Here is a 12,326-nt window from a genome sequence, read left to right as displayed (position 1 = left end):
GCACTCGCCAAGGCCCTGTGGCATGATGTCAGTATTTCACAGGGACAGAGAAGATGAAAGGGAAGTCGAACCTCTGTCTCAGCAGAGTAAGGGCACAGCGAGACTGCGTACTGCCGCCGGACCACAAAAGGGCAGCACTGAAACCCAGTACTGAAGGCACAAAGTCTCACACAACTCCAGTCTCACTCCATCACCTTTCTGCTTAGGCCTGCCAGAGCATACATTGCTACTAAAGAAGCCCTATGAATGTTTAAAGGATATATTTTTCCCCCACTTTCCTGTCCGTCGGAAGGTAGGTACAAGTACACCAAAAACATTTATATGTCAAGTTTCGTAAAGAAACAACGTCGAAGTTACTTTTTAGTAGTATTGAAGACAAGAATGGCGAAATCCCTAATAAAGTAGGTAACAGCTGTGAAACTTTCTTATTTGGAGAGCACTATTGTTACTATAAAACATACTAGATATTAACTTAATAAGCTTTTAAAGTGGATCATTACAGATCCTTCCCTGTATGGTTGGTAACCAAGTCCCTCTGAGGAGAATGAACCACAAGGACATTAAAGATGTTTGAAATTTCCTAAAGCAACTATTGAAACTGGTTGTAAAGATTTTATTAGAGTTTCGTCTGCATTATGTAATTTTGAACAGCTTCCTCCTGTTGTATCATAGGCCACCTGGTTCATACCCTAGCTTTGTGAATTCGTGATCCGTTGTAACACACCCAAAGCACTATGTGAAACATGCCTCTGACTAGGCCTCAGTTTGGAGAAACAGGAAGCACTAAAGAGTGGGATATCAGGCACTTCTTACAGACTGGAGGAGCTGGCCGGCAGGGAACAGTGAGAATACCAAGCTCTTAGTAGTGTCAAAGACGATCAGCACCTTGGAAAAATAAGCCCTTATAGCACCTTAGCATACACTTATTTTTTGTTCACCCAGTTCGCACAAAGTGATAATACACAAAATAAAGTAAAAGGGTAAGTGCTCTAAAAGGGCAAACTTGACAACTTCTGTCATTTAAACTATATAGGATAGTTCCTCTTGGTCCAACTCCGTGCAATTTTGAAGCAGTGGCATTACAACTGCAAACACTTTGGACCCGCATGACATTCAGCAAACCTGTCCAAACTTTTATTTTTCCTGCATCTGTCCTCAGATGGAGACATCATTACAATCTGGAGCTGGGGAGATGGGAGTTATACACTGCCCTTATACACCTTCCTCTGACGCTATCTTCCCTTGCACAGCAGTGAGACACAACCTGAGTTCACATCAGTAAGTTGATGGGATACAGGCATAGCACAAAAGATAGACTCACTGAGCTCTTAATGAACTTGTAATGATTCAAATTAGTTTTCTTCAGTTTGGTAAACAAGTTAGATGTTGCTATAGTACATATTGAAGAATTAAGGAGCATTTAAGCAAACTGAAATAGAGTCACTTGAACAGCAGTGAGGTGTCACAGGCAAAAATCTGTTCCAGTGATTGATAGCTCAAGTACTTCAGAAGAGGATCTAAGCTCAGTTACAGAATCTAATGTATTCAGCAAAATGCTGCTACTTACTGGACCTTGAGGACTGTTCCTGGCACTGGAAGCCAGCGTCATAACATCAGATTTATAGTCCTGAAAAGAGAGGAGAAAAAAAAAAATCAGATTAAGCAGAATAGTTTGCACTTTATGTAACAGGAATAAAGATCAACATGAAGAACCACTACAAGCAGGCTCAGAGGAGCCATTAGTAAAAACCATCTATTAGGCATTAGACACTCATTACTGAAGTATACACCTTTTTGCTTTTAATATAACGATCTCCAGGGAAGCAGTGTACTTTGCCCTGTGTTAAAAGAGCGTGGATGGGAAGGCCAGGATGATAGCTGCGGCTTTTTGGAAGCTCAGTCAAGAAATAGAAATCAAGTCCATACAGCAGGGCTGCATGGCTTTGCCCTAAAAGCTCGGATGGCAGTTTTTGAGCACTGGGCACACAGCTGGGGAGGCCAGCAGGCAATGAGGGAACACAACCTACCTCCTGGAGGAAGGGGCAGAATTTGCCAAACATCGCTCCGTGTACACAAGCAGATGGGGCTACAGTTTTAGAATAGCTTTCCTTCCCCCCCCCCAAAAGGCAAAATGGACCAGGGAAGAAAAAACAAACAAACAAACAAACAAAAAACCAGTTCAATCCCAGGAAAAAGAAAAGGACTAATACTGTACTTTCCAAGTACTGTGCTGTACTACACCCCTTGCTGAAGCAACATAGAAACAACAGCTTAGATGCATGTTCAAACAGGTCACAGAAGTACCACTGTATCTCACCGCAGGACTCAAGCCACTAATTAAAACATATCTATTCTTACAGGGATATGTTAGAAAACTGTTAGCACTGTTCAAGTTTTGTCTGTTCCCAGATGAATACTGCAAGCACGTCCATATTTGTATTTTGAAAAGGTCTTGCTTGCCCCGGCGCTACACTGGGATTTGCATGCCGAAGCAAAGTGACACAGTTGCTCCTAATAGGAGGAATTGAAGCCTGATGAGCCAAAATTGATGCCTGTCTGGCAGAGACAGCGGAGGGTAACTGCAGTGAATCCCTTCAAATTATTATTTTTCAAGTATACCTCCAGACATTAAGCTTCTTGATCTTTTATTTATAGTTGTCATGTGGTAGATAGAGCATATTTCAGGGAGTGGATAGCAAATCCCTGGTAATTCACTGCATGACCTTTCATCATTTCGCTCCTCCATGCCCCAGTTTATCCATTAATATATGGAGGACAGCACCACTTTCTCATCTAAAAGCAGCTTAATGCCTGTAAACTGTCTCCAAAGACTGCTGATGCAGAATCACAGCAGCTGCAAACACTGCATTTCACCACACACACGTGAGAAGAATTTACGGGCTACAAAAATTAACATCTCCCGTGGAAATTATTCCACGGGACGTTCGCAAGGTCCTGCGAAGCACAGGAGGGTCCGCAGCCGCGAAGCCCTCCCTCCAGCCCAGCCATCGCGTTCACTGACCGCTCTGCGGGAAGGGCCAGCAACAGCGGACAGATACAGATGCCAGGTCACCATCAAAATCAGCCAAGAGGCAAATTCCTGCAGCCGCACCGCTTCACGGTGCTTGTAAAGGAGGAGTTCAAAGCTCCCGAGCCAACCGCTTTGCAGGGGGGTGCCCCCGGGAAGGTCTCCACGAGGGGCACGATGGCAGCCAGGCACAGCAGACTGCATTCGACGCAATTCTTTGCTTTTCCACAAGGCAACGTCCCTGTGCCACAGAAATAAGGTGTTCTTAAACAAATATTCTGCAGGGTTTACGCTCCCTTTGTTTTATACAGCGTATTTCTAAGCACTGCACAGAGCTGTGAAACATTAGCAAATTAATAAATAGCTTTGGACCAACGTTGTGTCAAGGGGACACACTTGGAAAGCTTGCGATACGTTTCATATTAATAACACGCTTGGCACATTGAGCCGGAAAACAAAAACAGCATTAACAAAACTCCTCAGGCTAAATTTATTTTTAAGAGAAAGACAGAATTGCAACAGCTCTTTTCCCTTACAGACCAAATAAAATTACACTAACTAACCTGGTGTTACCACGGGCCAGGGGAGGCCGTTCACGCGAGCCCTTCACCGGCCGGCACCGAGCCTGCTGCCTGCCCACCACCAGCCTCCTCCTCCTCGGCGGCGAAGGCTGCAGTAACTGCTCATTCTCTACAGCTGCTGCAATAGCATCCAGGTGCAGCTCTTGGAGCCACAAACCAGACTAATTCTCTCCCTCACTGGCCCAGGATGATCCTAATGACTTTCATATGTAAGACATTTTCTTGTGTGCTATATTTGGAACAAATAGACAAAAAAAAACATATTGGGTGGAGGTGCAGTCTCGTTAGCTCTTAGATAAGACGCCACAACGATGCCTCATACGTGCTCGGTCTATCGTGCCACCAACAAATCGTTCAGCTAGGCTGGCTACCCGTTCGCATGTGTTCTGTATTTTGAGATGATTTCGGCTTGGCACTCGAGGGAGGATTTGCAGCAGCTGCTGAGAGGCTGTTTCAGAGGCCTCCCGTGTTACGGCAGCTGGGCTTTCCAGGAGTCTTTTCTCATCTCCTCTCCTGTCAGTCTGCCCTTACGGGCATCGCAAAAGAGCAGTAAAACACTCCTGAATTTTTACACAGGACATAGCCTTCCCCCCCACCCCCAAATCAAAGTCAAATGTCAGCTCACAGACATTGCTATCCATTCCTGTCCTTTAAGGTGAAGGATAAATTTTGTTACTCTTTCCCTAGAGATAAAAGTTTCCCTAGCGTTAAAAATCTTAGCTTCTCCCTGGAGCTGAGGAGGGAAAGAAAAAAAAAACACAATGCAAGAAAGATCCTGGTTTTTTTTCTTGGAACACTGCTACTTCCAGCAATTTATTTGACTGACTGTTCCTTCTATTACCATGTAAATTGTTTCAGGCTGCAGGAAAAAAAAAGTATTAATCTCTCCTCAGTAAGTCATAAAATAAAGAAATCAATTTCAAGGTCAATTTAGCCTAAATAACACCTGCTGCCCTTTTTGTAACACGCAGACTCCTCTGAAGCACTAAGCTGCTGTCTATACAGGCATCAATAGGTGATGTTTCACACAGATCAAGGTAACATATAGCACGGGACAGCCTATTTTCAGCGTACCATCAGAGAAAAGGATGCAAAACAGCTCACTCGCCATCATGCATTTGCAGCATAAGCATGAAGCCTTATACCAGAAAAGCAGAGGGAAGAACGGGAGCACGCGCGAGGGTCTCGTTCTGCCGGAGCCTCTCCTCTCCTTTGCTCGCGCTGATACCGCGGGGCTCTCAGCTCCATGCCAGCAGTGTTTGGATCCAAAAGGATCCGGTCTCAAAAGAAGACCTTCCTCTGCAAAGGCAATTACTAGACGCAACAAGAAATCTGGTTTCCTTCTAGCAGAAAGCTTAATTAAGCAAAGAAAGGAAAATCAGCTTTCTTCTCGTACCAAGAATTCAGGAAAAGAAACCAACTGGAACATTTCTCTCTTTTCATGGAGACGAAGCATTAAAGTGAAGATCTATTTTTTCTCAGAAATAGTTCTTCTCCTGTCTAAGTACACGTTAGAGGCTTCAGCAGTAGCAGAAGACCGCACTGGACCACGCTGTAGATGTTGTACCTTCATGCCCCACTTCCCAATGAGATTGCCTAGTGCTCTCCTACCTCTTCTCACCCAGCATCGAAAAGCTGCAACACGGAGAGCTGGGGTGGCTTGGTGAAGGCACCGCACCACCCAGCCTGGCGCCGCTTTCGTGGCCGGGCAACACAACTGCTCTTCCTTTTCCATGCACAGTTCACAGCAGTGCTGGCAGCTCCTAAATACAAAGTCCCTGGCAGAGCAATTTGGCGCCTCCAGGGCATCAACACAGAGAGTCACTAGGGACAAGAGAGCAGCTGACAAAAATTCTGTTTGTTTGCTTTTCATCTTTTTAAACAAATAATCATAGAATCAGTGAGGTTGGAAGGGGCCTCCGGAGATCATCTAGCCCAACCTCCCCGCTCAGCAGGGTCACCTAAAGCACGTTAGACAGGGTTGCATCCAGGCGGGCCTTGAACATCTCCAGAAGGAGACACCACAACCTCTCTGGGCGACTGGTGCCAGGGCTCCGTCACTCTCACAGGGAAGAAATTCCCCCTCACGTTCAGGCGGAACTTCCCGTGCTTCGATTTCTGCCCGTTGCCTCTTGTCCTGTCACATGGGACAACTGAAAAGAGTTTGTCCCCGTCCCCTTGACACCCTCCCTTCAGGTGCTTGTACACATTGATCAGATCCCCCCTCCGCCTTCTCTTCCCCAGGCTGAAGAGGCCCAGCTCTCGCAGCCGTTCCTCATAGAAATCATGACATCCCAAGTCCGGGGCATCCATTAGGTTGGAAGTAGAGAAACATGCCGAGCCTGCCACAGCTGACAAAACAAAGAGGGTTTTTTGGTACAGCCTTTTCAGTCCTTCCTCTGCATGCCCCCTAAACCAGACCACCACCAGACCTTTGCTCCACCAGCAAAATTTCCTGAATGAAGGGGATATTCAGAAGATCAGGAAAAGGGATCCCATATTCTGTGAGACTTCCCTAGTGCAAGATTACATTGAAAGCTTTTGAAAGGCCTGGAAACGTAACGATGTACAAAGCCGACCAGACAACAAATCAAAACTGGCTTTATAAAAGGAGATGATTTAACAGCAAGAACCATTTAAACCATGAATAGACATTTGTTTTCCCTAACAGGGACACAGATATTGCAGTTCTTCTCTAGCATAAGCAATCTCCCATAGGTTTTTGCCAGACACAGAAAAGGTTATGCTCCTACCTAGAGAGCGACAGGAGCAGAAGTCCCCCTTTAGCAATTGCTTGTTAAGTTGTAGATGCTATCCTACACCTTTGCTCACTTTCTTTCCCAAATGAATTTGATTATTGAAAGGGTTTTCACTTCCTATTGTACACAGCAATATTAAAAAAAAAAAGACTAAGTTATTTAGCACAAGGACTAAACTAAGTCTGACAACACTCTACCCATTTCAGAGTTGGGCAACTAATGTTAAATAAGACAAAAACCTTTGTCTTCACAAAAAGACAAAGACATTTTCCAAACATTTTTGGGGACTCCTGCCTGAACCTCTATTTTCAAAATCATGAACAGTGTGAATAGCATCTCAAACTGGGAAAAAGAAAAAAAGAGAGAGGGGGAGAGAAAGAAAAGAGAGCTCAGAGATCACTCCTCATTCTTGAGGATGCTGCTACAGTTTGTCCAGGTGACACATGAGGCTTCCAAATTATTTCCGAAGTAGACAGAATTGTGTTGATAAATGAAGTGCCTAGCCTGTCAGCCCCCCTAAAACTGTTGCTCAAGACACTATTAATATGACTCAATTTTACAAAGTTAGGGGCAGCATGTTAAAAACATAAAATATAGATGCTAAGTTAGGTCCTATGCTCAACGCTTTGAAGCTACTGACTTCACAGAAATCAAAATGCACTGAAACACCCACACTTCACATTATTGTTCAGAAATGGACATACAGATCATAGCACAAAGATATCTGAATTTCTGTGTCTTAGTTCAGCTGCAATATCCAGAGAGCTTGAAGCTGTGACATCAAGTAGGGTATCTTATAGCACTTGCTATTCCAAAATTTTGAGCAAACCATAATCAGAAATGAAAATACAGCTCTACCTTTTCAATATACATAGCCTTTTTTATCTACTCTGTTTTATACTTAAGACATCTGGGAGGACAATTTTCACTTAAAATAATCCAAATCCCTTTTAATCAACTCTAATATTTGCATATAATTACAGAGCTTAAAGATTCCCCTCTGATATCGTACCTGTGAAAATCACCTTTGAAGAAAACAACAAAAAGGAAAAAGGAATGCTTTTCTTTTTCCAGCAGATGGCATTTGAGTGAATCAAATCAAAGGCTACTTAGAAATAAATTAAAAAATATAAATTCAAAGAACAATCTGTCATTCACTGGATAATGTAAGAAGAATTTGCATAGTTTAAATCCATGGTCCTGAATCTTATTTAATGCAAATGCTCTATGAAAACCTTACTATCAAAAGCCATGAGAAATAATGGTTTCATATCAGGAGCTACTAATAAACTTACAAATTCAATGAGTCAAGAAACAAATACGACATTTATTAAATGTGATAAGCATTTTAGTTTAATCATAGAATCACAGAATCAGTAAGGTTGGAAGGGACCTCCGGAGATCATCTAGTCCAACCTCCAAGCCAGGGTGCCGAGCAGCACAGTCCCCCAGGTACCCCACCACGGGGGCATCATCCATGGGTGGGCTCCAACCACCGACCTTTCAGTTAACAGCCAAATGTTATATCATGTAACATCATTCATATATTAATTTTGCAGTTTTTATGTCTGTAATAGCATGAGATTCTACAGGAGAAGAACGAAGAGAATTCAGGACAGTCTGTGCCAGCGCCCAGGGGATTAGCGACTTTGGTAACTTTTTGGTAACTACAATTTTTTGTTGCAGTTAAAGGAACCAGATCTAATGGCAGCATCAGAGATGCATAGTTGGAAGAGGTAAGCTACGAGGCAGAAGCGGAATTTTTTCTCTAAACAGGACATTATCTTTCTAATAGGCTAAGCAGACACTTCAAAATGCTGAAACATGGGAGATGTTTCATGAAGATGAAGAACAGCAGCAGTGCAAGAAGAAACCTAGAAATATTCCCAATTACATGTGCTGAACTGAGTTGATAAGTATTTCCTAATCCTCAAATAGTACCTTAAGCAAGAAAATCATTGCAGGATATGCTGTGAAATCAAGTTGAAAAGGCAAGACAACGTGAGAGTTAAATAAATACTTTCCAAAGGTAATCACAAAGAAGAGCGCTAAGACTACTATGTCTGACATTGACTATTTATCTCCTGACCACAATTACTTTAGGTTTACTGAAGCAGAAGTTTTCAGTAACCTACAAGTCTCCCAGGGGCATTTATCCAGTGTTAAAAGACAATCAGGAAAAGAATCAGTAGAGTAGCAATAATCATCACAGAGGTCTCTCAGTTGGAAGAGTTCATCCTTGCACTGTAACAGCCAGTGAACATCACCACATATCTTAGAAAATCAGTATTGCCTTTGGGTGGAGGCAGTAGTAATTGGCAGGCCTCAAAGTACAAAGTTTCAGCTGAGTTCAGATAAGAAATAAGAAGTTTCTATCTGTGGAGTTCAGAGAAACCCTACTGCATTGTAATTCTACTCAAAACAGTGTCATATAACATTTCCAGTAATTCTTGGTTTGCACTACCGGAAGCAAGATGTGCTGGGCTGGAAATCTCACAGAAACATTCTCCTGTGACACTTTGTCTTTCTAAGACATTTTTCAAGCATGGAAAGATTACTTGTATTACATCATCTCTGATCAATGATTGCTTTCAGATTTGCTCTTCCGGAGTGCTCCACTCGCCCTATGAAAAGCTAGAAAACACTGTTTACAGAAGATACTTACAATGTGATTCTATGGCATCAATTAGAATGGAGCTATGTACAAATCTAGTCTAAACTCATTGGCATCAAGATCTGTTAATGACATTAGTGTTATGCAAAGAATAATGCATTTTAACTGTCGTTACTTCCCAAAGTCCCAGCATGCTGGATGAGTTGTTACACTCACGTTCCAAGGCCTGAGACTTCAGCAAACAATCAAATCTAACCATCTATAGGATGGATGATATAAAGCTTTGAAACGTGCGCTTTTAAACTTAAAATGCGCTTAAATTACCACAATGTTACCTCGTATCTACGTATAGTCTTTTGCATTAAAAGAACACAACATACTTTTCCCAGAGTCTTTGACTTGCTACATACACATATTTTCTAAAATATGTATGTGGGGCCAACATTATAAAATCTAGGGTCTCCTTTGTACTGACTGCTGCTATGCCAGTAAAAGGAAGCCTTGACTAAAATAGTAATAGTTTCACTATTTCACTAATAGTTTCACTACTGCGGAAAATTAGTAATTTGTATGGGTTAGAAGATGACTGCGCAGCCTTCTTTGCTTTAAAGGGTCTTAGAAGACACAGCCGAATCCAGCATAGCGTCATATGGCTTTCAGGAGCATTTTCCTTTTTCTTTCCTGGTAATAGCAAGTTATGCAACATACATGACTTAACTGACAAACACTGATAAACATGTATATACTAGAGACTAGTATGTTACAACTCATGCCATGATACGAATTCTGATACATAACGTCCTGTCTCCTGTTAGAGCAGTATACCATGCACTGCGCATAATTTATAGCAACTCCTAAGAACATTTTAACTCTAAAATTTGCTTTACTCAGAATTAATTTTGATGCATGTACCAAGTGACATTTGCTATTCACTTTGTAGCTAAAATAACTGCACTCAGTGGGCTATCAGCACATAGCTGCCATCACAAGCCACCCTCTGCTCTGAACAGTTGCTGCTTTAGCACAGCCGTTTTATAAAACTGCAAATGAACTGCAGTTATGTATTTCAACTTTGTTTTTAATGCTATTTTTCACCTTCCTTTTCAGGAAGGTTGATGAGGTGTGAAATAACAGAAGATTTTTTCTTTTTATTAAAGAAATAGGGATAAATGCAAACAAACTGAAGAATCAATTCAAAATTCAGTTGCATGCAGCTATTACAAGTTTATGCAATTCTCTGGCAAGATAGCACTTAGAGCCCTGTGTTTATTTCTGTCAGTATAATATGAGGAACGTGCTATCGCTTGGAACTGAATTACAAAAAAATAAGGTTCAATCTAAGAATAAATAGCATGAGTCCTGAGGGCAATTGAAAACTTGTATACTTAAGAAAAGTAAACCTACACAGCTTGCCAAAAAATAATACTTTGCACAGCAAGTTTATGGAAGTATATAAGCTATGAAATTATGTAGATAGTATTAATATGCTACAGTACACGTCAGCTTAAGAGAAGCAGCAGTAAAAATACAGAATCAATAGAAAAGGAAGCCGATTGGGAAGACATGCCCACTACACGCATGGCGACATGCAGAGAATTGGACACAAAAGGACTCAAATTAAGGCCAGATTCTGGTCCACAGCTAACTCGTTCCTCTCTGTCGTTGGGTAGGTCTGCTCCCATGGCCCATTATGTAAACGTAGAATTAAAACTTGGAAAAATATGTGACTCCATGAGAAACTTGGTGAGAAAGTCTCTAAATGCCACTCTGTGCTGCACCTATGCCAACAGATGCCAACACGGCCCTCTTCCTAACAGGGCAGACATCTTCTCAAAGATGGCAATATAAATGTGATTTTTTTATTTTATTTTTTTATTTTTTTAACTATTTCAGGACCACAGCTGTAGGCTAAGCTTCAAGTAGTTATGTATTTTGGCTGCCAAGCTTGGGTTAGAAATTAAGGCATCTCTTGACAAAGTTCTTCAACAGCTGAATCATCGTGCTGTGAACGAGAAACATATTTTATGCCTCAATTTCACTTCTGATCAGCAGAAAGGTCACAGTAGTTTTTTCATCAGTGGAACAACCACATTCAAGATGAAAATGAAACTTCAGGATAGACTAGAAAGATGAGTACACAGAAATAAATATTACACTAAAGGTAGAGGGAAAGTTTTAAAGTTTACTATAAGCCAAACAGGGGGAAATTCCTTCATTTAACAGTTCTTGTAGCATTACATAAATCACAGAAATTATTTCTCAGCCTACAACATGTGTTAATTAGCCCTTCCCAACACTCTGAATTTGCGCAATTGTGGAAGCAGAAGAATTGAAAAGAAATAGCATGGCACTTAGCACCAGCAGTGAAACTTGCAGCATCAACCTCTGTCCCCTTGTTTTTCTTTTTAATTAAAAATGGGCATAGGAAGCCATTATTAAAAACTGAAGCATTAAAGTAGTGTTCAGCCACTGCTAATATGCATAAAATACATAAATTTTTAGTTGTACTGGAGAAGTTACTATTCCCAGTCTCCCTCATATGATCACAGGGAGTTTGAACCGAACTCAAAGAGAAATCACTCTAGACCATGTATTTGAAGGTGAACAGTTCCATACAGAGAATAATAAACCTGAGCAAAACAGAAACAAAAAATCCCTGAAGAGCAAACAAAGCATGAAGTTCAAACATTTTAATGATTATACAAATACAAGTCAAACTAACATAAGGCTGGGATGTCAGGGAAGAAAAAATCACATGGAAGAAAAAGCTATTCCACCTTCAAAAAGTGAGATTGAATTTTTGTATTAAAAATGCCTTTAAAGCTTTCTTTACTTGATGACCTGCTCTAGAGCATCTACTTTTTCCAAGCCATTTAGCTGAGAGCTAAAGCATGTACTGAAACACGCCAAGATCAGCAAACTGCACACTTCCAGGGAACGACAAATTCAGGTCAACAGAAAAACGATGAGCTTGAACCAAAGCTCTTCAGAAAAGTGGAGATTCCTTCCACTGACTCGAGCGCTCAGAGAAGAGTGGCTGTCGGATGGCGCACACACACACGCAGCCCAGGAGCACTTCCACTCTCCTTGGCTTATATATTATTCCTGATTTTTAATCAGTGAAACAGCTCACAGCCTAATTCCTTGTTTCTTAGTCCACTGCACTCCTTTTACAGACCCCAGCCAAGCAAATAGCGACACCGTGACGTTCATCTCGATACTCGCATTCGACAGCAAAATTCTCCCTTTGTCGGGGAACCCCGGTATTTATTGCTGCCGTTGAGAAGGGTTTCCTCAAACCAAAGAAAAAGGCCAAGCTAGCCCATGTGCCACGGAGGGAAACA

General features: G+C 41.7%; 1 protein-coding gene across 1 annotated transcript in view; it reads right to left on the bottom strand.

Moving 5' to 3' along the window:
* RBFOX1 (RNA binding fox-1 homolog 1) overlaps positions 1–12,326 on the bottom strand; it is a 1,388,408-nt gene that overhangs the window by 1,163,706 nt on the left and 212,376 nt on the right. The window contains exon 2 of the mRNA XM_062588818.1: positions 1,568–1,627. Within this exon, the coding sequence (XP_062444802.1) occupies positions 1,568–1,627 (60 nt within the window). The remainder of the gene's footprint in view (positions 1–1,567; positions 1,628–12,326) is intronic.

Source organism: Rhea pennata, chromosome 15, assembly GCF_028389875.1.
Source record: "Rhea pennata isolate bPtePen1 chromosome 15, bPtePen1.pri, whole genome shotgun sequence".
Classification (NCBI taxonomy): domain Eukaryota; kingdom Metazoa; phylum Chordata; class Aves; order Rheiformes; family Rheidae; genus Rhea; species Rhea pennata.
Note: the sequence above shows the minus strand (reverse complement) of the source record. Positions and strands in the feature narration are given on the sequence as shown.